The sequence below is a fragment of the Podarcis raffonei genome, chromosome 14, assembly GCF_027172205.1.
Source record: "Podarcis raffonei isolate rPodRaf1 chromosome 14, rPodRaf1.pri, whole genome shotgun sequence".
NCBI lineage: Eukaryota > Metazoa > Chordata > Lepidosauria > Squamata > Lacertidae > Podarcis > Podarcis raffonei.
This window is the reverse complement of record NC_070615.1, coordinates 48,918,858-48,945,405: the sequence shown is the minus strand read 5'-3', so window position 1 is coordinate 48,945,405 and position 26,548 is coordinate 48,918,858. Positions and strand designations below refer to the sequence as shown.

At 46.5% G+C, this 26,548-nt stretch overlaps 1 protein-coding gene and 1 long non-coding RNA gene across 2 annotated transcripts in view; both read left to right on the top strand.

Moving 5' to 3' along the window:
- LOC128401431 (uncharacterized) overlaps positions 1-23,030 on the top strand; it is a 56,720-nt gene extending 33,690 nt beyond the window's left edge. The window contains exon 2 of the long non-coding RNA XR_008327472.1: positions 22,140-23,030. This is a non-coding gene — a long non-coding RNA (uncharacterized LOC128401431). The remainder of the gene's footprint in view (positions 1-22,139) is intronic.
- TMEM184A (transmembrane protein 184A) overlaps positions 1-23,030 on the top strand; it is a 44,075-nt gene extending 21,045 nt beyond the window's left edge. Inside the window, exons 3-10 of the mRNA XM_053364463.1 lie at positions 8,640-8,882; positions 11,181-11,346; positions 12,623-12,713; positions 12,843-12,918; positions 14,406-14,497; positions 15,840-16,009; positions 17,778-17,975; positions 20,653-23,030. Coding sequence (XP_053220438.1) covers positions 8,640-8,882; positions 11,181-11,346; positions 12,623-12,713; positions 12,843-12,918; positions 14,406-14,497; positions 15,840-16,009; positions 17,778-17,975; positions 20,653-20,897 — 1,281 coding nt within the window. The 3' untranslated portion in view covers positions 20,898-23,030. The remainder of the gene's footprint in view (positions 1-8,639; positions 8,883-11,180; positions 11,347-12,622; positions 12,714-12,842; positions 12,919-14,405; positions 14,498-15,839; positions 16,010-17,777; positions 17,976-20,652) is intronic.
- Positions 23,031-26,548: the final 3,518 nt, after the last annotated feature.

Sequence of the window (26,548 nt, the reverse complement as noted above, 5' to 3'; positions counted from 1 at the left end):
TGCTTCCTTTCTTCACTGGTAACAAAAGGGTGTTCCACTGTGATTGGCATTGCCTCAAGATCCTATGTTGGAGCAGTCGCTCTAGATGCACCTACACCCCTTCAGTCGCCCTTCGTGGGATGGGATACTTATTTACTGCAACAGGATTGACAAATGGCTTGGGCTTCACAATTATTGGTGGGATATTCTTTGCCATTCCTGGGGGGTTACCTTCAGCCCATACTGCGGGGTTCACTTGTTCCAGAATACTGGCGGGGATGGGTCCCTCCTCTTCTTTTACCATCATGAGGCGCCAGTACTCCCTCAGGGGTGCCTCCACAACCAGTTCCCCAAGTGACATAGTGGACAATGTGGCTTCTCCCGATGGCTTTAAAAGTAATTTGGGCTTGCAACTTTACCAACAAATCTCTTCCTAATAATAGAATAGGGCATTCTCTCTCTTCCAGTGCCCTTCCTGTCGGCAGATGGCGCACTGATTCCGTCCAAGACGGCTTCGCCCTCCTCCCCGGGCACTTCCTCTTTCCTGAGGGGTGGGTGTGGCTGCCTGTAATGCCATCAACTTCCTTGTTTGATACTTCTCCTTTTTTCTCTGGGCCTCCTCATCTCTCTGATTGTAAGTGGTTTGAGCTATTTCCAACATCTATTCCAGCCCATGGCCGATGCACCCCTCAGGCTTCTGGATTTTTTCTTTTGGCGAATATCGGACGCTGCCTGAGCTACAAAGGCAGCCTTTATAATGGGGCGTTGGCAATATCATCTGGGTTCTCCTCAAAGGTAGGGTTCTAATTTCTCCAATTGCACACATCAGCACTTGAAAAAGGCACATGTTGGACTGTATAAGTGCATGGTGGTGCTTCCCCACCCTGTCCTGGGGGGCTGGTGGGTCATACACTCTGCGTAGAGGCATCATTGCAGTCCCACCCTTTTTCTGTGCCTTATGGGACTTATGGAGGGACGCCCTGGTTTCTGCTTCTATCCATTTCTTCTGTGCCAACAAATGGGAACTAACATTCACTTCTTTCGCACAGGGTTGTACATACTGTTGCAATCTCAATGTCTGATACTGTGTCCACATTTTTTCCTTTCTTTGCTAACTCAATTAGTCCCTTCATAAACTCCTCATCATCCTCTTCCTCTTTGCTCTCTAATTCATCAACCTTGGAGGGTTCAGGCTGAGGGCCGGCTCCTCCCTGGTCCTGGGGCCCTGGGCCTGGGGGATTCGCTAGAGGGGCAGTTGGTGGAGCATAGGGTGGCGGCGGTTTAATGACTTCCCCCTCTTCTCCTTCCTCTCCTTCCGGCTCTGATATCACCGGGGGCTTTTCTGACTTCCCTGCCGGTTGGACTGCACAAATTGTATTTTGTGGGGCGTCGCCTCGGCAGGCTTTCAGCCACGGTGGATTCTTTTCCACATTGATTTTCCAGGTAGAAATATAAGGGATCTGGTCTGGGTGGACCTTCAAGATATTTTGATATAGTGGGTTGATTAGTTGCAAATTAAATCTGCCCTCCGAGGGCTAATTAGTTCCTTGGGTGGGCCAATCAACCTCACATCCTCTCTCTTCTCAATTTGAACCCAATCATCATGCTTCATAGCTGCTTTCCAGTTGGTTAAAAAGCATTTCAGAGGACTACGTTAGCTTGCCCCAGACCCCATTTTTTTTTTTTCCAGACCCCATTTTTTTTTTTTTTTCAGATACTCCGCTCCTAACCGGGCTTAAGATCCTTTCACACACCAACCACTACAGACTGTGACTTGGCGAACTCTCGTTGCTAAGAAATGCACAGCCCTGCAATCGCTCGGCCAAGGGGACGCTAAGCCCCGGCCCACACTTGACAATTCAGCCACTGGAGTATCTGACATGCAACACACAAAACACACCCCAATATAATTCCAACATGCAACACACAAAACACACCAAAATAATTTTCCCTCTGTTTCCCCTTTCCCTTTTCCCGTCTGGCGGGGCGGCACCTTATTGCCACGGCCAGTTCCTTTGTTCCTTTTCTGGCGGCACTCTACTGCTCACAGCCAGACCCTTTATCCCTTTTCTGGCGGCACTCTACTGCTCACAGCCAGAGGAAGCTGATCGGGCTTCCTACCACGCCCTTTCCCTTGGGCTTACCTGTTCCGCTGCGGACCCCTCCTTCGGCCGTCCTCTTTTCTCTCCCGACTGGGTGTCTCGGCTCAGGCACAGCGTGGCGATCTCCCCCTACAAACTGGCAGGGTGCGCGCTGGAGATTGCGAGCGCTGGTCCCGGTTGCTCACCCGGTCGAGTCTGGCCCCTCGGTCCACCTTTCGTGGGGTGGGGACCCATCCCGGACGAGCCCCCAAAATGAAGCCTTAGATTAGCAGTACCCGGAGGTCCAGCGGTCCGCCAACCCCGTGGCCAGAGGGGAAAAACAATTCCAGAGACTTCTTGGTCAGAGAAAAGAGATTTATTGAGATCTGCGCAGAGGCAGCCAGTGGAGTCCTCTCCAAAGACTGGCTACGCCCAATTTCACATTTGCAAACTTTCTTATACCTTGAAAACACCCTTCCCTCCCCCAAGCTTCCCCAAAACCTTCTCCAATCAGCTGGCAAGTTTTAGCTTACTTCCTTATATGGCATATGGCTATCTAAACGCCCCTTCTTCCCTTGTTCGTGTGTTCTTCTCTTGCGTTACTGCATCAGAGAGCATGTGCAGAGAGTACTGCAGTTTCTACTTAGCTGAGAGAAAAAACAGGAAATGGGCTTCCCTGCTAGCCAGCAGAAAGAGGAAGTAGCTCCCAGCTTGCAATTGCGGTTTTTTGCTAGCTGCTTAACCACAACTGCAGAAGTTAGCTTAGGTGCAGATAGTATTGAGATTAACCCTTTCAAGATAAATATACATTTAAAATTAGAGGGAATTGGCGGGAAGTCAACGGAACTAAGAAGAAGACTGTGATAAAGTGTAACAGATATTGACAATTATTTGATGTTTATTTGTTATGGGTGGTTTTGATTTTGTGTTACTTTTTTTTAAAGTTCAATAAAGCAATTTAAAAACTAAAAAGAAAAAACAATATCAAAAGACAAAGTACATAATAAAAACAAGAACACACACAAGCCAATAATGTCCCCCCAAAAAAACACATTTAAAAGAGTTATAAGATGTTAATTAGCCAAAAGCCTAGCACTTAAAGGTATATAATGAAGGAACCAGATGAACCTCCTCCGGGAGAGCACTCTACCTGCGGGGAGCCACTGCAGAATAGGCCTGTTCTCGCATCACCACGCTCTGGACCTCTGATGGAGGAGACACATGAAAAAGGGCCTCAGAGGATGATCACAGGGTCCAGGTAGGTTCAAACGGGGAGAGGCGATCCTTGAGATATTGCACCCCTAAGCTGTTTAAAGCTTTATAGGACAAAACCAGCACTTTGAATTGGGTCCAGAAACTACTCTATTTTTCCGTCTATAAGATGCCCCCATGTATAAGACTCCCCCTATTTTTGGGGACTCAGATTTAAGAAAATGGTCTCAGCACTATCCGTGTATAAGACGCCCCCTAATTTTTGACATAATTTATTAGGGGGGAAACCTAGTCTTATACACAGAAAAATACGGTAATTGCCAGCCAGTGTAGTTGGGCAAGGATCAGGGTAATATGCTGAAAAGGGACGCGGGTGGCGCTGTCGTCTAAACCACAGAGCCTAGGGCTTGCTGATCAGAAAGTCGGCGGTTCGAAAGATGAAGAGGTAAAAGTAGTAATGATACACTGGGCAAGAGACTTTGGTTACAATATACAATATGATGATTGGATGAAATTATGGAATGAAAGGCTGAAATTTACGGCATGTACTGCGTTGAAAGAAAATGTAATGAAAATGTTTTACAGATGGTATATAACGCCAGTTAAACTGGCCAAAATGTATAAAACATGCAATAAGTGTTGGAAATGTAAAGAAAAAGAAGGTACTTTCTATCATATGTGGTGGGAGTGTAAAAAGGTGAAAGACTTCTGGGAAATGATATACAATGAATTGAAAAAGATGTTGAAATATACGTTCGTTAAAAAACCAGAAGCCTTTCTATTAGGAATGGTAGGAAATGAAATCAATAAGAGAGACTGTAAACTGTTTCAATATGCAGTGACTGCCGCAAGGATACTTCTGGCCCAAAGATGGAAACAGGAAGAAATTCCAACAGTGGAAGAATGGAGAAGGAAATTGACCGAATATGCAGAATTGGACAAATTGACTGGGAAGATTCGATACCAGAAAGACCAAAAGTTTATTGAGGACTGGGGAAAATTTACAGAATATCTGAAAAATATATGTGATACACAGACAATGCTTGTTGGTTTTGAAGAGACTCTGTGAAATAGTAAGAAATATTGCAAAAAAGAGAGTAAGAGGAAAAGGAGTGGGGAAAGGCAATATCATGTTTAGAAATGCGCCAATAAATAGAAATTTTTCGAAAGATTGACAGAGAAACTGAGGGAAGTCAAAAATTGAAGCATGAGTGTAAAATAATTTGTTGACTGTATAAAACTTGTTTGGAAAATGAATAAAAATTATTTTAAAAAAAAGAAAAGAAAGAAAGTCGGCGGTTCGAATCCCCGCGACGGGGTGAGCTCCCGTTGCTCGGTCCCTGCTCCTGCCAACCTAGCAGTTCTAAAGCACATCCAAGTACAAGTAGATAAACAGGTACCGCTGTGGGGGGGGGGTAACCGGCGTTTCCGTGCGCTCCGGTTTCCATCACGGTGTTCCGTTGCAGCAGAAGCAGTTTAGTCATGCTGGCCACATGACCCGGAAAGCTGTCTATGGACAAACACTGGCTCCCTCGGCTTGAAAGCGAGATGAGCGCCGCAACCCCAGAATCGCCTTTGACTGGACTTAACCGTCCAGGGGTCCTTTACCTTTTTTTATCTTAATATGCAAAAAATGTCTTGCCCTGGTGAGCAAGCTGACCGCTGAATTCTGCACCGGTTGAAGTTTCCGAACCGTCTTCAGAGGCAGCCCTACGTATAACGCATTGCAGTAATCTAACCTAGAGCGTAGACAACAGAGGTTAGGCTGCCTGTCCAGATAGGTGCACAATGGGCCACCAACTGAAGCTAATGGAAGGCCCTCCGTAGCAGATTCACAGTTAGAATCATAGAATCATAGAATCATAGAGTTGGAAGAGACCACAAGGGCCATCGAGTCCAACCCCCTGCCAAGTTGGAACAGAATGCTGTGGACGACTCGTTTATAATTATATTTTGAGAATGATTCCTGTTCTTATGTTGCTGCGTTGTTTTGTACTTTCTGGATATCCCTGATCATATTATAAAGTAAAGGTAAAGGTACCCCTGACCATTAGCTCCAGTCGTGGCTGACTCTGGGGTTGCGGCGCTTTTCTCGCTTTATTGGCCAGGGGAGCTGGCGTACAGCTTCCGGGTCATGTGGCCAGCATGACTAAGCCGCTTCTGGCGAACCAGAGCAGCACACGGAAACACCGTTTACCTTCCTGCCTGAGCAGTACCTATTTATCTACTTGCACTTTGACATGCTTTTGAGCTGCTAGGTTGGCAGGAGCTGGGACCGAGCAACAAAGCTCACCCCGTTGCGGGGATTCAAACCACCAACCTTCTGATCGGCAAGTCCTAGGCTCTGTGGTTTAACCCATAGCACCACCCGCGTCCCTATTATAAAGTAGTCGTGTTCTATATTATAAACCAAGCACTGCTAGCAGTTGTTTCTTTTTGTTTCCCAATGTATTTCTAATCAATTAAAAATTTAGTGTGGCGCAAGCAAATTTTTATTCTCAAAGTGTGGTACAGGAAAAAAGAGAACCAGTGCCTGAAGGGCTGGACATTTGTGTATTAAACCAAATTGGGGGTGGAAAACCTTTGGAAGTCCTGATGTTTTGGGACGACAGGTCCCCTCAGCCCTGACCTTTGGCCCTGCTGGCTGGGGCTGATGGCAGCTAAGCATCCAGCAACATCTGGGGAAGCCCAGGTTCCCCATTTCTGATTGCATGTTTGTGTTCTTAAACAAGCAAGCTGTGACTTCTAGGAAAATGACTTCTCCGTGTGGAATTGCAAAATAGAATCTGTGTGGTTTAGTGGTGGGGAGTGTTGGGCAGAGACCAGGAAGAAGCAGGTTCTAATCTCTGCTCAATCAGCAAGTTCACTGGGTAACCTTTGGCTAATCTCTCTCCCTCTCTCTCTCTCTCTCTCTCTCTCCCTCTCCCTCTCTCTCTCCCCCTCTCTCTCTCTCTCTCTCTCTCTCTCTCTCTCTCTCTCTCTCACACACACACACACACACACACGAGAGAGAGAGAGAGAGAGAGAGAGAGAGAGAGAGAGAGAGAGAGAGAGACTTAGCTACCTTGCAAGGTTGCTGCTGGAAGTTTGGGTGCAACTCAGCTTGCTGAGAGGGGTTTTCATGGCCGGGCACTGAGGTCCAGCTCCAAGGGCCTTCTGGCGGTTCCCTCACTGCGAGAAGTGAAGCTACAAGGAACCAGGCAGAGGGCCTTCTCGGTTGTGGTGCCTGCCCTGTGGAACGCCCTCCCACCAGATGTCAAGGAGATAAAACAACTATTTGACTTTTAGAAGACATCTGAAGGCAGCCATGTTTAGGGAAGCTTTTAATGTTCGACCTTTTATTGTGCTTTTAATATTCTGTTGGGAGATGCCCAGAGTGGCTGGGAAAACCCAGCCAGATGGGCGGCGTATAAATAAATTATTATTAGTAGTAGTAGTAGTATTACAGGGCTCTGTGAAACCTTCAGCTTCCCAGGCCATCCCAGTAAATCTATGCTGACTTCTCTTTGTCTTTTTGATGTTTAGTGTGATAAATCTTAGGCTGCATTCAGCTTTACAGCTTCTTCTGCTCTTCACTTACTTCAGCCTTTCTCATCCTGTGGGTCCCCAGATGTTGTTGAACTACAACTCCCATCACCCCTAGCTAGCAAGGCCAGAGTTCAGGGATGATGGGAGTTGTAGTCGAACAACATCTGGGGACCCACAGGTTGAGAACCACTGACTTGCTTTCACTGGACCTTGAGGCAAGAGGTCATATTGGAACGATCTTCTGAGAACAAAAGAGCAAGCATGACTTCTTTGTTTCTCCACCTAGATGGTTAGGTAGCATTTCAGACCCCAGCTAGAGTGTTGTGTTAAATTCTGGGCACCACAGTTTGAGGATATTGATGAGCTGGAAGGGTGTGCAGAGGAGGGCAACCAGGATGATAAAGGGTCTGGAAACCCAGGCCTTATGCGGAACAATTGAGGGAACTGGGTATGTTTCGCCCAGAGAAGAAAAGAGAGGTGACATGATAGACATCTTCAAATATCTAAAGGGCTTCCTCATGGAAGATGGAGCAAGCTGCTTCTCTGCTGCTCCAGAAGATAGGACCCAAACCAGCGGTTTCAAATTAGAAGAAAGGAGATTCCAACTAAACAGCAGGAAAATGTTCTGAGGTTAAGAACAATTTGACAGTGGAATGGACTCTTCAGAAGGCGATGGGCTTTCCTTCCTTGGAGGTTTTTAAGCAGAGGTCTGATGGCCAACTGTCATGGATGCTTTCGTTGAGATTCCTGCATTGCAGGGGGTTGGAATAGATGACCCTCAGGGTCCCTTCTGATGCTATGATTCTCTGATTCCTGTCAAGAATGTAAAGGTAAAGGGACCCCTAACCGTTAGGTCCAGTTGCGAACGACTCTGGGGTTGCGGCACTCATCTCACTTTAAAGGCCGAGGGAGCCGGTGTTTGTCTGCAGACAGCTTCCGGGTCATGTGGCCAGCATGACTGAGCTGCTTCTGGCGAACCAGAGCAGCGCAAGGAAACGCTGTTTACCTTCCCGTTGGAGTGGTACCTATTTATCTACTTGCACTTTGACATGCTTTCAAACTGCTAGGTTAGCAGGAGCAGGGACTGAACAACAGGAGCTCACCCCGTCGCGGGGATTCAAACTGCTGACCTTCTGATCGGCAAGCCTTAGGCTCTGTGGTTTAGTCAGGGAAAGCTGCGCTGGCAAATAGACAGTTGAAAATATATATATACACAAATAAAGCTGTATTCGACGGACGGGAGGATATATGATTGAGAATTGTAGAGCCAGGGACGGAGAACTTTAAAGCGTTAAGATCAGAAGGCAGAAAATATGAAAACAATGTGAAGAGGTCCAGACTATGGGGAGCCCGGAAAAATTAATAATTACCCTTTGGACTATAATTGGTCGTTTGTTTGTTTTTTTAGTTTATTATTTTTAATTGGATTATGATTCGGCTATGTTGATTGGTTGTTTTTATTGGAAAATCAATAAAAATGATTTATTTATTTATTTTAAAAGACCATAGCGCCACCCGCATCCCTATCAAGAATGTACTTCCTGTAATAAATGCAAGCGTTCTTCTTTTATACCAAGTCTCAGTCTGAATACCTTTCAACTAAAGGTGCGCTCCAGGCAAGGATCCGTTTAACAAAGCTGCGTATAAACTCTGCCATGTCTGCCATTCTGACCTTGGACAATAAAAGGGTGCAATAAAAGCTGTCATTGCGAAGAGCTGAGAGCAAACACAAAGCCCTCTGTTCACTGATTCTCCCCCGTGCCTCCTGCAGAGGTGCCATAGGTTAACTTTTTATCTCCCAATAGCTCACCTTTGCTCTCTCTCTCTCCTCTCTGCCAGATGAACAACGCAACGCTCGCCAACGCGTCTTCTCCCCCCGGCAGCATGTCTCCTGCCACGCTGCGCTTGGATTTCCTCCCGTCGGCGGTCGGCTCCGGCCCCCTGGTCGTAGGCGATGGCTCCCAGCTGAGGGCTGACCAGAACCACTCCCAAGACAGCCAGCATCTCTTCCTGACCACTTCGGCGGCCAAGGTGATCTCTGGCCTCTTTGTGTGGGCTGCCCTCGTCATCACTTGCCACCAAGTAAGTTGGGAAAAGCTGGAGGCCCCAGGCTCTCAGAAAGACCGTATCCTGCCATAGGGACGTGCCTCAGGCTCCGACATCTATAGGGGATGCCCTTTTCTCAGTTCTGCCACCCAGAAGGCAGGCTTGGTGGAGATATGGGAGAGGACCTTCTCAGTGGCTGCTCCCATACAACTTTGGAACTCCCTCCCAAATAAGCTAGGCTGGCTCCCTCCTAGCTGTCCTTCTGCCGGCAGGTGAAGACCATTTTATTCCTTTGGGAATGGACTGTTTTTTAAAGAACGGGCTTTTAAATAGTGCTGTGGTGTTATTGAAATACTGGTAATAAAAACATTTCATTAACTTTGAACAATTGTCTTGTTTGCATACCCCTAAACATTTTGTGAATCTTTGTACTTTTGTCCCATTTGCTGTATTGGTTTCCCCCAGATTTGAGCTATAAAATGGTGGTTTTCTTGAGTCAAAATGAGAGTACCCCTAAACAATTTTTTAGAAAAGTATTTTTTTTTTTAGTTTTTTGTATTTTATCTGCTGCTTTGAGTCCCAGTCTGGGGGAAAGTAGTAGTAGTAGTAGTAATAATAATAATAATAATAATAATAATAATAATAATAATATAACAGGGCTTTTTACAGTTCCCCAAGTTCATGCCCTACAGATGATGTTGGACTACAACTCCTAGCATGCCAAGGGAAGACACAAGTCTAAAATGATAAATTTTATTTATACCCTGCCCTTCCCGGCCAGAGCCAGGCTCAGGGCGGCTAACACCAGTAAAATTATAGTAAAAACATAATGGGGGGAAAAACCAATTTAAAATACAGGCAAGGGTCAGACTGAGTCCAAACCAAAGGCCAGGCGGAATAGCTCTGTCTTGCAGCCCTGCAGAAAGATGTCAAGTCCTGCAGGGCCCTAGTCTCTTGGGACAGAGCATTCCACCAAGTTGGGGCCAGTACGGAAAAGGCCCTGGCCCTAGTTGAGACCAATCTAAGCACCTTGCGACCTGGACCTCCAAAATGGTGTCATAATAAACACCACTTAACAGCGACACATCTTTGTGTTAAGTTTTTTGGAAGGTGCCACAGCAATTTAAATGGGCTCCTCCTTACCAAGCATGATTCCTAGAAACAAAGGAAACTGCCTTCCACTGAGTCAGGCCCCTGATCCATGGAGATCAATATCGCTTACACTGACTGGCAGCAGCTGGTTTTGGACAAGGTTCTGTCCCAGCTCTGCTCGGAGATGTCAGAGACTGAACCTTGGATGTTCTCCATGCACCACAAGTGCATTGCATGCTTTGCATTCCAATGAGCTGTAGGCTTGCGCTTAGAACAAGATTCTAGTCCTCATGTTCTAAAGACGAGGCTGATTAATGAAAGAACATTGGAAATTGCCTTTTGCCAAGTGGATGATAGGTGTGCCTAGCTCGGTGTTGTCCACACCAGGGATGCCTCTGGAGGTTGCAGACTCCCAACTCCCATCGGTCTCAGACGGTGTGGCTGATGGCTGAGGATAATAATAATAATAATAATAATAATAATAATAATAATAATAATAATATTTATTTATACCCCGCCCTTCCCGATTCAAAAACCGGGCTCAGGGCGGCTAACAACAAATTTAAAACACTTTAAAACACTTAATTATAAAACCAGCATAAAATACAGTATAAAAACATGAATAACAATAAAATTCAAAAATCAGTTTGTTAATCCCCAGGGCTAGCTAGCTGAATTGGTCCTACTTGGGCCAATGAGGAGGCCAGGGGAGAATTAGCTGTGGGGTCCCAGAGCGGGTGATCTTCATAAAAGGGGAGGGGGAGGGAAGAGAAGGGAAATAAAAGATCAGGCTGAATTCATATTAAAGGCCAGGCGGAATAGCTCTGTCTTACAGTCCCAGCGGAAGGAGGTTAAATCCTGTAGGGCCCTAGTCTCATGGGACAGAGCATTCCACCAGGTCGGAGCCATCACTGAAAAGGCCCTGGCCCTGGTGGAGGATAGTCTGACTTCCTTAGGGCCCGGGACCTCTAAACTATGGTTATTCATGGATCTTAAGGTCCTCTGCGGGGCAGACCAGGATGGGAGAAGCTTGCTCTCTTGCAGACATGGGCAAAGTTGGCCCTCCAGATGTTTTGGGACTACAACTCCCATGATCCCTAGCTAACAAGACCCAGTGGTCAGGGATGATGGGAATTGTAGTTCCAAAAAACATCTGGAGGGCCGAGTTTGCCTATGCCTGCTTGTGTTACTCTGGAGTAGATGCCCTGCTTCCCACAGCCTTGTCCGTTTCTTTTCTTCCAGATCTTCTTGCACCTGAAAAGCTACACCATCCCCAACGAGCAGCGCTACATCATCCGTATCCTATTCATCGTGCCCATCTATGCCTTCGACTCGTGGCTCAGCCTTTTGCTGATCGGCAGCCACCAATACTACGTTTATTTCGACTCGGTGCGCGACTGCTACGAAGGTGAGCTGGGTTTGGCGGTTTGGCCCAGGAACGTGGGCGCCTTGTTCTGCGGCGGGCTGATTTTGCACCGCTGCCCTCCGCATACGGCAAAAGAGTGCGCGCAGGGCTGTTCGATCCCGAGCGGCCTGCACATGTTGAAACGGCTGGGTTTCTTTTGCAAGAAAGTTCAGGAGCAAGGAGTTCATTTCTGTTCCGAGAAACACTTCTGTGGCGAATTGCACAAGACGTTCTGCGTGTGGCTCAGAAACACTGTGGCTGAGGACAGGCGCATCTTAGAACATTGGCAGCATCCTTATCTTCTTCGGTGCAAAGCACACCACTTCCTCTCCAGGCCTGAGCTCTGCAAATCCTCCTTTCTCTCAACATAAATTTTCTTTTCCGCAAGCATCCAGCAAAAGTCAACTGTGGACGGCATCAATTGGCTAGTACCAGTGTCGTCGCCAAGATGTGTTTCAGCTCTTTGATGCAACAACTAAGGAAACCTTTCTTTCTGAGGAGCAAGAAATTTGGGGGGGGGGGCCTTGCACGTTTTAGCAGAGTCAAAACTCTTTTTTTTTGGTCTGGGGGGGGCAGGGAAAGGGAGAAATTCCAAAAGCAGTCCAATGAGGACTGAGTTTGCTTGGTAATGCAGATGGACAGTGGCTGAGAGGGTATGCAGCGGCTGGAATGCTAAACGGGGAAGACCTCACGCTGCAACATCTTGTTGCAGGCCACGCGGACCAATTTTTTTTGCATCGCCCATGAGTTTCACAGTCTTCAGTCTGCCAATAGAATTGCTTTCGTTTCATCTTTTCAACACCTGCTGAAAATGTTCCTATTCTGTCAGGCTTATGCAGACAATTTAAAATACGTCTTTCCATGATAAGTTAGCTGATCTCTAACTTTTTACAGTAGTACCTCGGGTTAAGTATTTAATTTGTTCCAGGGGTCCGTTCTTAACCTGAAACTGTTCTTAACCTGAAGCACCACTTTAGCTAATGGGGCCTCCCGCTGCGTCCCCGCTACGCAATTTCTGTTCTCATCCTGAAGCAAAGTTCTTAACCCGAGGTATTATTTCTGGGTTAGCGGAGTCTGTAACCTGAAGCGTCTGTAACCTGAAGCGTATGTAACCCAAGGTACCACTGTATATGGTTTTTATTGTGTGGCTTTATGTACGGCTGTTGCAAACCACTCTGATATACTTTTCATGAGCAGTGGTAAATATATATATATATAGATAGATAAATTGTAGGGTGGACTGTTTTTAATTGCCATTCTCTCTCCTTCTGTGTTTCAGCCTTTGTAATCTACAGCTTTTTGAGCCTTTGCTTTGAGTACCTTGGAGGGGAGAGCACCATCATGGCTGAAATCAGAGGGAAACCCATTGTGTAAGTTGCCATATAAGGCTGCTAATATGGAAATGTCCACTGCTCCCCATTGGTTAGCAGTGTCCCCCTGCAGCATACCCTTGGCGCTCCTAGCCTGTATTGATGGGGGCTTGTCTTATCTTTTCCTAGGTCTAGCTGCCTCTATGGAACGTGCTGTTTACAAGGGATGTCCTATTCCATTGGATTCCTCAGATTCTGCAAGCAGGTGAGGCTCACAGGAGAGGCAATGCCTATCGCTGCAGCTGGACATTTTTCATCTCTGATGAAAATAATACAGTGGAACCTCAGTTTTCAAACTTTTTTTTGTTTTGTTAAATCATTTTTATTAATTTTCCAATAAAAAACATCCAATTAACATATCAAATCATAATAATCCAATTAAAATAAAAAACTAAAATAAAAAAGACCAAATTATCATCCAAATTATAATTATTAATTTTTCGGGACTCCCCATAGTCTGGACCTTGAAGCATATCTCCAAATCTTTTAATCCGTTCCGGAAGACCGTTTGGCTTCCGAAAAGTTCAAAAACCGAGGGTCAATGGCCTGGCTGCAAAGACAATGGAAAGAAATAAAGAACATGGCTTGGAAGCCGTTTGGCTTCAGAAAATAATTCGAAAACGGGAGCAGTTGCTTCTGGGTTTCCGGTGTTCGGGAGCCAAAACGTTCCAAAACGGAGGCGTTTGGGAACCGAGGTTTGACTGTACCTTCCAGGGAGCTAGCTGTGTTAGTCTCTTGTGGCAAATGCAAAAAGAGAGAGAAAGAGTGAAAAAAGAACAGCCTTGCCTCATCTTGTAGCAAAGGTTTTAATGATTTTCCTTAGATAGAAAGCATTTATCGTCCCTTGGAAGCTATGTGCAAGCATTGTTGTTCTTCTTGTTTCTACAGATGTGCAAAACAAAAAAACAACCCCACAACCCCACACATACTTAGGGGGGAAATTTAAGAGAACTTTAAGAAAAAGGGTGGATAAGAAATAGAAACAAATAGTGCCAGGATACTGGGACCTAGAGACATATGTGGTGGGACTGCCCCAAAGTAAAAAGGTTCTGGACAAAATTAACTTCTGAGATCTCATTGATAACTGAACAAATGATTCATTCTTCCCCTTGTCTCTTTTGAATTTATTTGTGCAATTGGTTTGAGACTTGAATAACAGTAAACCAGTTTCTCATATTTTGATGATTGCCAGCTTTGGGGAGGCTTTTTATCTCAATAACCTGGATTACTAGTATTCCAAAGCTTGGCAGATCACCTTTGGGAGGGAAAATCGCATAAACTAAAGGGCTCAAGGGACCAAAATGCTTAAGGTCTCATCTTTACTGTTTGGATTCATTTTATTTCAGATACGAACGCAGTTGCTCAGGAGCCTCTGGTCCCATGGGTCTATGCGAGTGTTCAGAGTTATATACAGGCAGCTCTCAATTTAAGCTGGGGTTATGTTCTGGGGATAGCACCTAAAGCCATAATTTATAGTCAAAACACACTGGGTTCAGTGGTGGGTGGGATTGCCAAAGGTTCCTTTACCCTGGATGCCTGCCACTACCCCCCTTTTTTATTTTATTTTAATTTGCCCCACGCGTAGAGCTGAATGCACACAACTTAAATGCACACAAGTTGCCTCTGGTGGTAGGAAGCAACGCATTTTCACTGCCTTAATGTGCTTCAGCTGTGATTGTCCAATCTTTCTAGGCAACGCTGCAGTTCTGCATTGTGAAGCCTCTGATGGCTATCATCACCATCATCTTGCAAGCCTTTGGGAAATACAACGACGGAGACTTCAAGTGAGGAGAAGGGAGGGTGTGGGGCAAGGATGGGTGGTTTTTATGGTCTGGGGTTTAACGCCTTGACAGTTTTCCTTGGAAGTGGAAAAGCTCAGGGCAGCTTTCTGGAAAAGGGCAAAAGGCAATTGAAATTCACAAAAATAAAGCGGCTCGAAACCAACACTATATTATTATTATTATTATTATTATTATTATTATTATTATTATCATTATTATTATTATCATTATTATTATTTTAATGAAGCAACAAACCATTTTCGCTTGGCTGACCCACCGAAAAATTTAAATGATTAAAAGCTGCTAAACTGCCGCGAGAGAGGAATGCAAATGGCCGTGATTTGATAACATTTCATGAAACCATGTGGTTTCACTGCATCCACAATGAATAGTGATTGTGGACCTCTTTGTCCAAAGGAGCCAAGGCTGCTTGAATCTCCTTTCTTGTAACTTGAATCCATATTCCATGTGACGGCCCTTAAAAATTTGAAGAGGGCTATCGTATCTCCTCTCGGCCGTCTCTTCCCAATTCCCTTGACTGTTCCTCATCAGGCTTGATTTCCAGACCCTTGATCATCTTGGTCGCCTTCTTCTGCACATGTTCCAGCTTGTCAACATCCTTCTTAAATTGTTGAGGGGGTTAAATGAGAAGCAGGATGGAATCAAGCACAGTCCCTTAAGTGCCTTGGAGGAGAATAATAATAATAATAAATAATAATAATAATAATAATAATTATTATTATTATTATTATTATTATTATTATTATTATTATTATTATTTGTACCCCACCCATCTGGCTGGGCTTCCCCAGCCACTCTGGGCAGCTTCAAAAATAAATAAAATTAAAATACTCTAATACATCAAACATTAAAAGCTTCCCTGAACAGGGCTGCCTTCAGATGTCTTCTAAAAGTCTGGTAGTTGTTCTCTTTGACATCTGGTGGGAGGGCGTTCCACAGGGAGGGCGCCACTACCGAGAAGGCCCTCTGCCTGGTTCCCTGTAACTTGGCTTCTCGGAGTGAGGAAACCGCCAGAAGGCCCTCGGAGCTGGACCTCAGGTATACTGGGCCGAGGCCGTTTAGGGCTTTCAAGGTTGGCACCAATACTTTGAATTGCGCTCGGAAACGTACTGGGAGCCAATGTAGGTCTTTTAAGACCGGTGTTATGTGGTCTCGGCGGCCGCCCCCAGTCTAGCTGCCGCATTCTGGATTAGTTGTAGTTTCCGGGTCACCTTCAAAGGTAGCCCCACGTAGAGCGCATTGCAGTAGTCCAAAGGAGAAAGGAGAGGGATCTAAATGCAATGATTGACGCTTGGTACCTCCGTGTGTGTTTTATGCTTCCCAGCATTCACAGTGGCTACCTCTACATCACCATTATCTACAACTTCTCCGTCAGCTTGGCTCTCTATGCTCTCTTCCTCTTCTATTTCGCCACCATGGAGCTCCTGCGACCCTTTGAGCCGGTCCTTAAATTCCTCACCATCAAGGCAGTCATCTTCCTCTCTTTTTGGCAAGGTGGGTTTCCGTCTTTCCGTCTCCTTCAGAGGCAGCACCTCCTCTCTTCTGACTGAGCAAGATCTGGGGGAGAGCCAGTGCTGTGTAAACATTAAGAGGGCTGGGCTGAGACCCAGCTGGTCAGGGTTCGAATCCCGACTTGGCCATGAAGTTTCTCGAGTGAGCTCTTTAGAGGAAGGGCTGGAGTAGGAATGATGGCTTTTGAGACTTGGCAGCTAAAGCCAAGGACGTACCTGGCAAAGGTTGGCCCCCGCCATGGGCTCAGGCCCAAGGGGGCATGAATATCATGCTAGTTCCCTGCCCCAGAAGGGAGGAAGTGGAGTATTTGTGCCATGTAACATGGAGGTGTCTCTACTACAGTCGTATCTTGGAAGTCAAACAGCTTAGTTCTCAAACGTTTTGGGTCTCCAACATCACAAACCCGGAAGTGACTGTTCCAGTTTGCGAACTATTATTGGAAGCCTAACATCCGATGGGGCTTCCTCGGCTTCTGATTAGCTGCAGGACCTTCCTGCAGCCAATCAGAAGCCGCGCTTTGGTTTCCGAACATTTTGGAAGTTGAACGGATTCCGTTCGACTTCCAAGGTACGACTGTACTATTAAAGTAGCACTGGTGGCAGCAGGCACCAGCATCGCACCAATCCAGCTCCAGAGAATTTGCCCTTCCAAAGTGAGAGGGCAGTGGAGCTGTGAAGGTGGGGGGAGCCAGGATGGTCATTGTATCTGGGGGGGTTATTGTTTTGTCATTTTGATTTAATTATTTACTTGTGTTTTATCTTGTACTTTATTCTGTGAATATTCTGGGATCTCTTGATGAAGGGCGGTAGAAGGAAGGAAGGAAGGAAGGAAGGAAGGAAGGAAGGAAGGAAGGGAGGGACATACAGGCTGAGGCTCGACTGGGCTCTCTGACATTGCTTGCAACACCTGGAAAAATTACTCCCCCCCGCCCTGTCTCTCTGTGTTTAAAAATAACGTAAAAAATGATGAGAGACTAATTCATTGTTCACCCCATCTGCTTGAAGAAATACAGTCATACCTTGGTTCTCGAACGTCTTGGTTCTCGAACATTTTGGTTCCCAAACGCCGCAAACCCAGAAGTGTTCCAGTTTGCAAACGTTTTTCGGAAGCCAAACGTCCGATGCGGCTGCTGCTTGAGTGCAGGAAGCTCCTGCAGCCAATCAGAAGCCGCACCTTGGTTTTCAAACAGTTTTGGGAGTCGGAACGGACTTCCAGAATGGATTAAGTTCGAGAACCAAGGTACCACTGTATAGGCAGCTGCCTTAAAGTGAGTTAGGTCAAAAGGAAAATGAATTGCTATTGATTTATATTTATATGTAACTTTGTATTAATGTAACATTTTAATATGTATATTTTTGCAATATTTTGTTTGAGTCGTCTGTCATTGATTCTGTTTTGTACACTGCTTAGAGCTATTTTCCATATATTAAGTGGTACACAAATGAAATAATAAAATCAAATCATCAAAAATCAAACCTGCACTGAGTGGCAGTCGCTCTCAAGGGGTTTAAGGCAGGTGCAAGGGATGGGCGGGGGGAAGGCAGCAATACAGCTCTTTGCCAAGGGCACAAGGGAGTCTGGGCACATCTCTGGCTAAAACCCTGGTGGCAAAATGATGTACCTCACAAAATCCTGGTGACGTGCAGAACTGCTCCGTGGACCTGTGGGAAACCCACATGCGCCAACAGGACTTGACAAGCCACCTAATGCTTGGGTCAGTGATAAATTGACAAATATTCCCTTTGCACAGGGATGTTGCTGGCTATCCTGGAGAAATGTGGGGTGATCCCAGAGGTTCAGATCATCGATGGGAACACGGTGGGAGCCGGGACGGTAGCAGCCGGCTACCAGAACTTCATAATCTGCATCGAAATGCTGTTTGCTGCCATCGCCCTCCGATACGCTTTCACCTGCCAGGTGTACAGGGAGAAGAAGGAAAGTGCGACATGTGAGTGTTCTCAACAAGGTTGTGTTCCTCTGAAGCTAGCCTTCTGCCATCTGGTTCCATACAGATGTTTGGGCCGCATCTACCAAATTGGCTGGGGCTGATGCAGTCTTAACACATCTGGACAGCACCAGGGTGAACGAGGTTGCTTTAAGTCAGGGCTTCCCAAACTTGGGCCTCCAGCTGTTTTGGGACTACAGTTCCCATCATCCCTGACCACTGGTCCTGATAGCTAGGGATGATGGGAGTTGTAGTCCAAAAACAGCTGGAGGGCCAAGTTTGTGTAGGCCTGCTTTAAGTGTACCGGGAGATGGGAGGTGGAATCAGAGGAGCAGAGAGAAACCAAACCTGGAATTGTTTCTTTCTTTCCTCTTATCGTTACACTATAATTCATATGTGCGAATGATGGATGAATGGTGGTACTCAAGTAGAGGATGTGCTTGTGTGAAATTCCCCAGTAACAGGGCTCTGCGCCCTGGATTCAGCACCAGATATAAATCTTGCATATTAATTGTATTTGCATGCTTTTGTTTCTGACGCATAAATGCTTCTTGGGACAGAGGCTTTTTTGGCCGAGGGGAAAGGAGAGAAAAAAGACTAACTAAATTGGTCAGGAAATGGTCTTAGAGAAGGAATTTGGAGCTGTATTGGCAGACTGGCATCCCCTTCTTTGACCGAGGTTACCTTGGCCTTGTGATTCCATCTCCTCCTTTCCCTTTATTGGGGAGGAAACCAGGTTTCAGGTCAATAAATAAATTCAAGTAAAAGTCATCAATCTGAAGGTGAACAGTACTTGGCTCTTGAGATATTGAAGGAGCTTTTCAGCTTTTAAGGAGGTGTTGTCTGGCAGCTGACGCTTAGGAGGCATTCAGCCTTTTTCGGGGAACAGTGTTTGGAGTGGAGAGAACAATCGGGTCATTTCCCCCCAGCATAGGTGCCAATTCCCTGGGGCCCTGGGTGCCATAGCACCCACAAAATTCCCCATGAAGGCGCCGGGCACCCATAAATTTAGGGGCCAGGGCCATGCACGTTGCATGGCACCCACAACACTGGACACCGATGGTCGTGGCACCAAGCTGGCACTCCTGCCCCCTAGATTACTATAAAATGGAGAGGGAGGCAGGGTTTATAACGTGTGTGGAAGGAAAAGGCTACAGTTGTTCTGCCCAGACACTGAGGTCCAGTTCCAAGGGCCTTCTGGCGGTTCCCTCGCTGCAAGAAGCCAAGTTACAGGGAACCAGGCAGAGGGCCTTCTCAGTAGTGGCACCTGTCCTGTGGAACACCCTCCCACCAGATGTCAAAGAGAAAAATAACTACCAAACTTTTAGAAGACATCTGAAGGCAGCCCTGTTTGGGGAAGCTTTTAATGTTTAATAGGTTATTGTATTTTAGTGTTTTGTTGGAAGCCACCCAGAGTGGCTGGGGAAACCCAGCCAGATGGGCGGGGTATTAATAATAATAATAATAATAATAATAATAATAATAATAATAATAATAAATTACAATAGGGCCAAAGTAATCAGAGACTGGGGCAGAATTCTCATTTTAACATGTTTTGGGTCTTTTTGAACAACTGGTGGCCCAAAAGTACTAAACAATTGGTCCTACGTAGTGCTGCTGTTTATGATCTGAACGGACAACTTTGTTTTCTGGGAGTTTTTCCCAACCTGGTGCCCCCAGATGTCCAACTCCCATCAGCCTCATTGTGGTCCAATGGTCAGGGTTGATGGGGGTTGTAGTCCAACAATGTCTGGAGAGCACCAGGTTGAGGAAACTTGCTTTTTGAGAAGGCTTTTCTTAGTCTCTTCTTTCTCAATATTATTATTATTATTATTATTATTATTATTATTATTATTATTATTACCCACCCATCTGGCTGTGTTTCCTCAGCACCTCTGGGCGGCTCCCAACAAAATATTAAAATACAGTAATTCATCAAATTCAAAAATATTAATATCCCTCCTCACTCACCCTAGTCAGCAAGCAGCACAGCACATTCCCTTGCAGATTGTTGGAAGCAAGTTGATGATTCGTTAGAATCCTTTAAATTAAGCAATCCAATCTGGCTTGTCCAGTCTGGATTGTTCCTGGTAAGTTTCCGCTTTATTTCCCTCTAATAATAATAATAATTATTATTATTATTATTAATACCCCACCCATCTGGCTGGGTTTCCCCAGCCACTCTGGGCGGCTCCCAACAGAATATTAAAAACACGTTAAAACATCAAACATTACAAACTTCCCTAAACAGGGCTTCCTTCAGATGTCTTCTGAAAGTCAGATAGTTGTTTATTTCTGTGACATCTGACGGGAGGACGTTCCACAGGGCGCGTGCCACAACCGAGAAGGCCCTCTGCCTGGTTTATTGTAACCTCACTTCTCGCAGGGAGGGAACCGCCAGAAGGCCCTCAGCGCTGGACCTCAGTGTCTGGGATGAACGATGGGGGTGGAGATGCTCCTTCAGGTCTACTGGGCCAAGGCTGTTTAGGTCTTTAAAGGTCAGCACCAACACTTTTAATTGTGCTCAGAAACATATTGGGAGCCAATGCAGGTCTTTCAGGACCAGTGTTATGTGATCTTGGCGGCCACTCCCAGCCACCAGTCTAGCTGCTGCATTCTGGATTAGTTGTAGGCATGTTTACATGATTATGCTTCTCTCGTGTCCTCCTCTTGCTCCCAGCAAACCTTGCCCCGATGCAGAGCATCTCCAGTGGTCTGAAGGAGACCATGAGCCCCCAGGACATTGTCCAGGATGCCATCCACAACTTCTCCCCAGCGTACCAGCAGTACACACAGCAGTCCATGCAAGAGGCTGGCGAGCCGGGGCAGAACGGGCACGTGGAGCCCAAAACTGATGGCCAACACATCAAGAAGAGCAAGAACATCGAGAAGAGGGTGCTGATAATCTCTGACGACGAGCTATAGGGCACGTCTCGCAGGTGGGAACCATGGTGGGTTTTGTAGGAAAGACCTCCTTGCCACCTTCCAGCTCAGTTGCTGCAGACAGAACTGGATGTCAGATGGGCTGGCCGACGTGAGAGAAAATGGAGGTGTCGCCACCAATCCCGTCAATTGGCTATTGCCTCGAGAAGGCTCAAATACTTGGAAAGTTGGTTTTTCAAGCCCTCCCACGTCTTCGCGTTTCCTCAGCCTTTGCGCTCAACCCATTGTGTGAGCCTTTTCCTCCTGCTTTTGGGGATGCGCCGTGAGGACACAAAATGGCGGCATGTTCCGGAAAGTTCCAAGAGGTTCTGGAAGATGGCTTAGAATGCCTCCAGCCTCTCTCCTATTGGCTGAAGCAAAGATAGTGTATGTGGGGACGACTTTTCTCAGTTGGACTCTGAGCGACAGCTCTGGGCCCAAGATGGGAGTGGGTTGGGGACTGGCTTGGAAGAACGGGGAAAGGCCAGGATTGCGGGACCAGAAGTAATGGTTTTGAATGAAAACTGTGCCCCAACAGCAATATAGTCCGGGTTTGGTCCTGTGGGAAGGAATGAAACTAACCGAAACTAACCGTTTGAAAGCAATGGATCCAGCTCAGTCACATGTGAATTAATAGGCAGAAATCTGGGGGAGGAGAGGCCTTTGAGGGGGCAGCTGCAATGGCTACAGCTGAAAGCAGAGGCAAGTGGGAGGTGAGGAACTCCTTATGGAGCAAATGAAGACTTCAAGGAAGCTTAAAAATTGCTATTCCTAGTCCATTCTTGGTGCTAAAGAAAAACCTTTTTTTAAAAATATATCAAAAAATATATATGGTGTGTTGGTTGAACCCAGATCTATCTTGGTTAAAGCCATTTTAGAAAGACTGATCTGCCATGGATCAGGAATTCTGGCCCTGTATCGGATTGGTGGTGGTGGAATTGAAACTGTTTCCTGGAGAGGAACGCTGAGGACAGTTTGACCACACAGTAGAAAGAATGGTGGCAGAAATCCTTGCTGGATTTAACACAGACATACACCGTGTGGGCTCAGTTCTGGCACCCACCGTTGTGGAAATTCCATACATATAGGGGGCAGCATAAGAACTGCCTATGGCTCTCCCCTTGGAATGTAGAACGTGTAGAAAGGAAGACCAGCCTATGGACCTCTAATCTTGTGCGACTCCCAACTCCCCATCAGCTCCAGAGAGCATGGCCGATAGTTGTAGTTTCCGAGTCACCTTCAAAGGTAGAGAACATTGCAGTAGCCCAAGCAGGACATAACCAGAGCATGTACCACTCTGGTGAGATAGTGCGTGGGCAGGTAGGGTCTCAGCCAGCATACCAGATGGAGCTGGTAGACAGCCACATTGGATGAGGAACTGGCCATCTTCATGGACAGTTGAGTGTCCAAAATGACCCCCAGGCTGCACACCTGGTCCTTCAGGGACACAGTTACCCCATTCAGGACCAGGGAGTCCCCCACACTTGCCCACCCCTTCCCCCAGAAACAGTTCTTCCATTTTGTCGGGATTCAACCTCAATCTGAAGACCGTCGTCCATACTCCAGACACTTGCACAGGACGTTCACTGCCTTCAGTGCTTCCGATTTAGAGGGGTAGAACTGGTTATCATCCGCATATTGGTGGATACTCAGCTCCAACTCCCTGATGATCTCTCCAAGTGGCTTCATTGAGATGTTCAAAAGCATGGGAAGGGGGACAGAGCCCCGAGGCACCCCACAAGTGAGAGCCCAGGAATCTGAACACCCATCCTCCCAACATCACTTTCTGGACACGGCCCAGGAGAAAGGAGCAGAACCATTGTATAACAGTGCACCCAACACCCAACTCCTCTAGATGGTCCAGGAGGATACCAGGGTCAATGGTACTAAAAGCCACTGAGAGATCCAGCGGAACCAGGAAACAGCTTTCACCTCTGTCCCTAGCCTGCAGGAGATCATTCAAGATTCTGCTTGAACAGCACAACTTCTCTATGCAGTGACAAAATGTATGTAATGCTTTCTTCTTTGGATGTTGAATCTTCTACAGAGAGGTGGCAACTGCTGGGAGTGTAAACTTGTACATTTTAAATTATTTATATAAAAAGGCTTCTAATAAAATAAAAAGGGGAAAAAACATTTCTGTGTGCATTGTCAAATCACTGTTAAGTATTCCCCTAGCAGGCAAACCCGTGCTCTGAATACGAGTCCTCTGTAACCCAGGAAGGCACGACCTGGGACTGGGAGGGATCAGCAAGCTGCCGGGAAGCCCCAAGGTTTGCAGAAGTACAAAGAAATCTTTGCAGGGAAAAGCTCAAAATATTCCAATGGAGTCAGAACTTCCTGAGCTCAGGCAAGCAAGACACTTTAATACAGTCGTACCTTGGCTCCCGAATGCCTTGGGAGTCGAAAGTTCCGGCTCCCGATCTAAACGCGGAAGTGAGTGTTCCGGTTTTTGAACGTCCTTTTGTAAGCCGAATATTAAAATACAATATCACTTAATGCTGGACACAGAGCAGAGTAACTGATGGATTTTGTTGTCAGGGTTTTAAGCGAGTTGCTACTGTTGCATCTTTTCCTAGACACCCTTGACACAACTAGGTAAAGGGACCCCTGACCATTAGGTCCAGTCATGGCCGACTCTGGGGTTGCGGCGCTCATCTTGCTTTATTGACCGAGGGAGCCGGCGTACAGCTTCCGGGTCATGTGGCCAGCATGACTAAGCCGCTTCTGGTGAACCAGAGCAGCGCACGGAAACGCCATTTACCTTCCCGCCAGAGCAGTACCTATTTATCTACTTGCACTCTGACGTGCTTTCGAACTGCTAGGTTGGCAGGAGCAGGGACTAAGCAACAGGAGCTCACCCTGTCGCGGGGATTTGAACAGCCGACCTTCTGATCGGCAAGTCCTAGGCTCTGTGGTTTAACCCACAGCGCCACCCGCGTCCCTCTTGACACAACTACTAGTGTTCTAATTAAGTGTGATTGACATCTCCTGCCCGGCAGCCTAAGGCTGCTAACAAATTAAAGCCCTTCAGGCTTTTCCCATTAGCTTTCTCCAGCCTTTCTCTTGCCTCCCCTAGGACGCGCCCTGTTCAATCAGGCCACAGGCCCATTGTCATCTCCAACAGCTTGTTCCCCACAGTTGCCAAGAGGAAGCTCACAGGCAGGGCTGGGGTGCAACGGCAATCTCCCCGCTTGTGCTCCCCAGCAGCTGTTGCTCTGAGGCACACCGTGGAGATGATCGCCGGAGAACTTGAAAGCTTGATAAGGAGGGCTAGTGTTTTAATTAGTCCTATGAAAGGCAGGATCGCCCCAACAGACTCTGCTACCTGCCAGCTTTTGTTCGTTTTGGTTAGACTACGCAAATGCAGAGTGGCGGCTGGATGCCCTCCTTCCATCAACTGCTGCTGCCAAACATTTTGCTCTGCTTTCCTTTCGGGCAACCCAAGACCTCCAGACACACAGCCCAGGCTTGTGCCCTGGGGAGGTCACTTTGGTGCTGCTAACACAGCAGTTTGACTTCATCCCTGGAGACACACTCCATAATCTTCCTGAGGCAGACTGATGTCAACCATCTAGGTCATGGGTAGGCAAACTAAGGCCCGGGGGCCGGATCTGGCCCAATCGCCTTCTCAATCCGGCCTGTGGACGGTCCAGGAATCAGTGTGTTTTTCCATGAGTAGAATGTGTCCTTTTATTTAAAATGCATCTCTGGGTTATTTGTTGGGCATAGGAATTTGTTCCTCCCCCTTTTCAAAATATAGTCCGGCCCCCACAAGGTCTGAGGGACAGTGGACCGGCCCCCTGCTGAAAAAGTTTGCTGCCCCTGATCTAGGTCTTTCATGTAGCTCTCCTGGGCTCTGTGTAAGCTGTAGGAAGGAAGGCATCCTGAGGTCCCAAAGCTTTGAACATACAGATCACAGACCAGGTCAAATCTGAAACCAGAAAATGCTTTATTGGAAAGGTACAAAAAAACAAAAACAAACCAAAAACCAGTCATTGCAGCTTAAAATTTACAGCAATAAATTAACATTGTGTTGTAATTTTTTTTTGTGTCAAGAGAAAAGTAGATTGGACACGCACGCACACACAGTGAATATGCCTTACGAAACAGGCACCCACATTACTTGATATATCAATAATTTATTTCATAATAAAAAAGCAGCGCACGAAAAATAAATATCGAAATGAAAATAATCAAGTAAAACCACAGAAGATAGAATGAACGGGTGACAAAAAAAAAAGACTTTCCTACAATTTTTCAAGGATGAGTGAAAATGGGGGAAGAAAAGCATTATGGTTGGCTATCAATGGGAAAACACTCCCGTGTTTATGGAGGTAGGGACACAAAACCTTAAAACATTAAAACCAAATAGTGGTAAAGCTTAAAAAGACTTGAAAAGGGAGGGGGAAGGGAAGGGCTTCACTTCTTGGCTTTAGGCCACTGGAGTAACCTGAATTCCCTTCTGATTTCTCACATGAAGAAGCCTCACTGCTGACTGCTCCAGTTACCCATTTCTCAAAAAGTTGCACATCCTTCACTGCAGGATTAAACAATCCAGCTTGTTAGCTTTCAAATATTGAAGCGTCATGCATTATGGCAGCCTTCCCTGACCTGCTGTCCTCCAGATGTTGTTAAGAGGACAACGCTGACCATCCCTGGCCATAAAGGGCTGGGGCTAATGGGATCTGGGAATACATGATGCAGATTGAGATGGCAGGCTTGCACCACCTGTGGGGAGGTCAATTTCTTTGATACTCCCCCATTTGTTTGTTTTTTTAAACTCCCCTGTGTGTAGTAAGCCAACATGGAAGGGAGAAAGGTTTAGCATGGTTTTCTCCCTCATGCGCAAGGTTACTGCAAGTGAGGAGTGTTCAGTGCATTCAAAATCATGATCCACCCCCCCTCCCATGGAACCTGGTACAGTCCAGAATGCTACCATCATGGTAGCCTACACAACAGCTCCAATACTGAGCAAGCCTTCCAAGAAAGGCAGTTGGTCTGGCTAAACAGCAGCAGGGATCGGAACAGCGTAACTGGCCGTTAGTGGACCGAAATTAGTCCATGGGATGTTTCATTCAGCCCAATCATCTGGCACTCTTGGACATGCTAGCATTAAGAGAGTTCAGCCCCAGTGGAAAACAAGGCAGACCCCAGAACCCCCAATGGCAAGTCATGCCCAATGTGGACATCATGCACAGCAATGGTGTCGTGCATGTTTCCGAGGCTCCTCTAACAGGTCCTGGAGACTGGATGGGCAAAGATGTGCCAGACCTAGCAGAAAACAGCTGGACTGTTAACCTCACATGAAGGTGAGCTGACACCGAGGCGGGAAGAGATACCCCAGGAGTCGAATTTGGGGCACCATTAAAGGCAGAACGGACAAATCTGACCACAAACCACAGGGCAGTTCCTTTGGAGGGGACACTGAGCTGGGCATGAGTCGCACCAACACTCAGAAAAGCCAAAGCATACACTGAACATCTTTTCATGTACGGAGAAACCAAGCTCAGGATGGTGGAAGCTGATGAGCAGAAAACATGAAGGGATGTTTCGTGTTTATAAGAAGTTGGCCTGCAATCCCTTGCTGCATGAATAACACACTTGAAAACACACACACACACACACACATCGCAGGTGGTGGTTTGCGCACA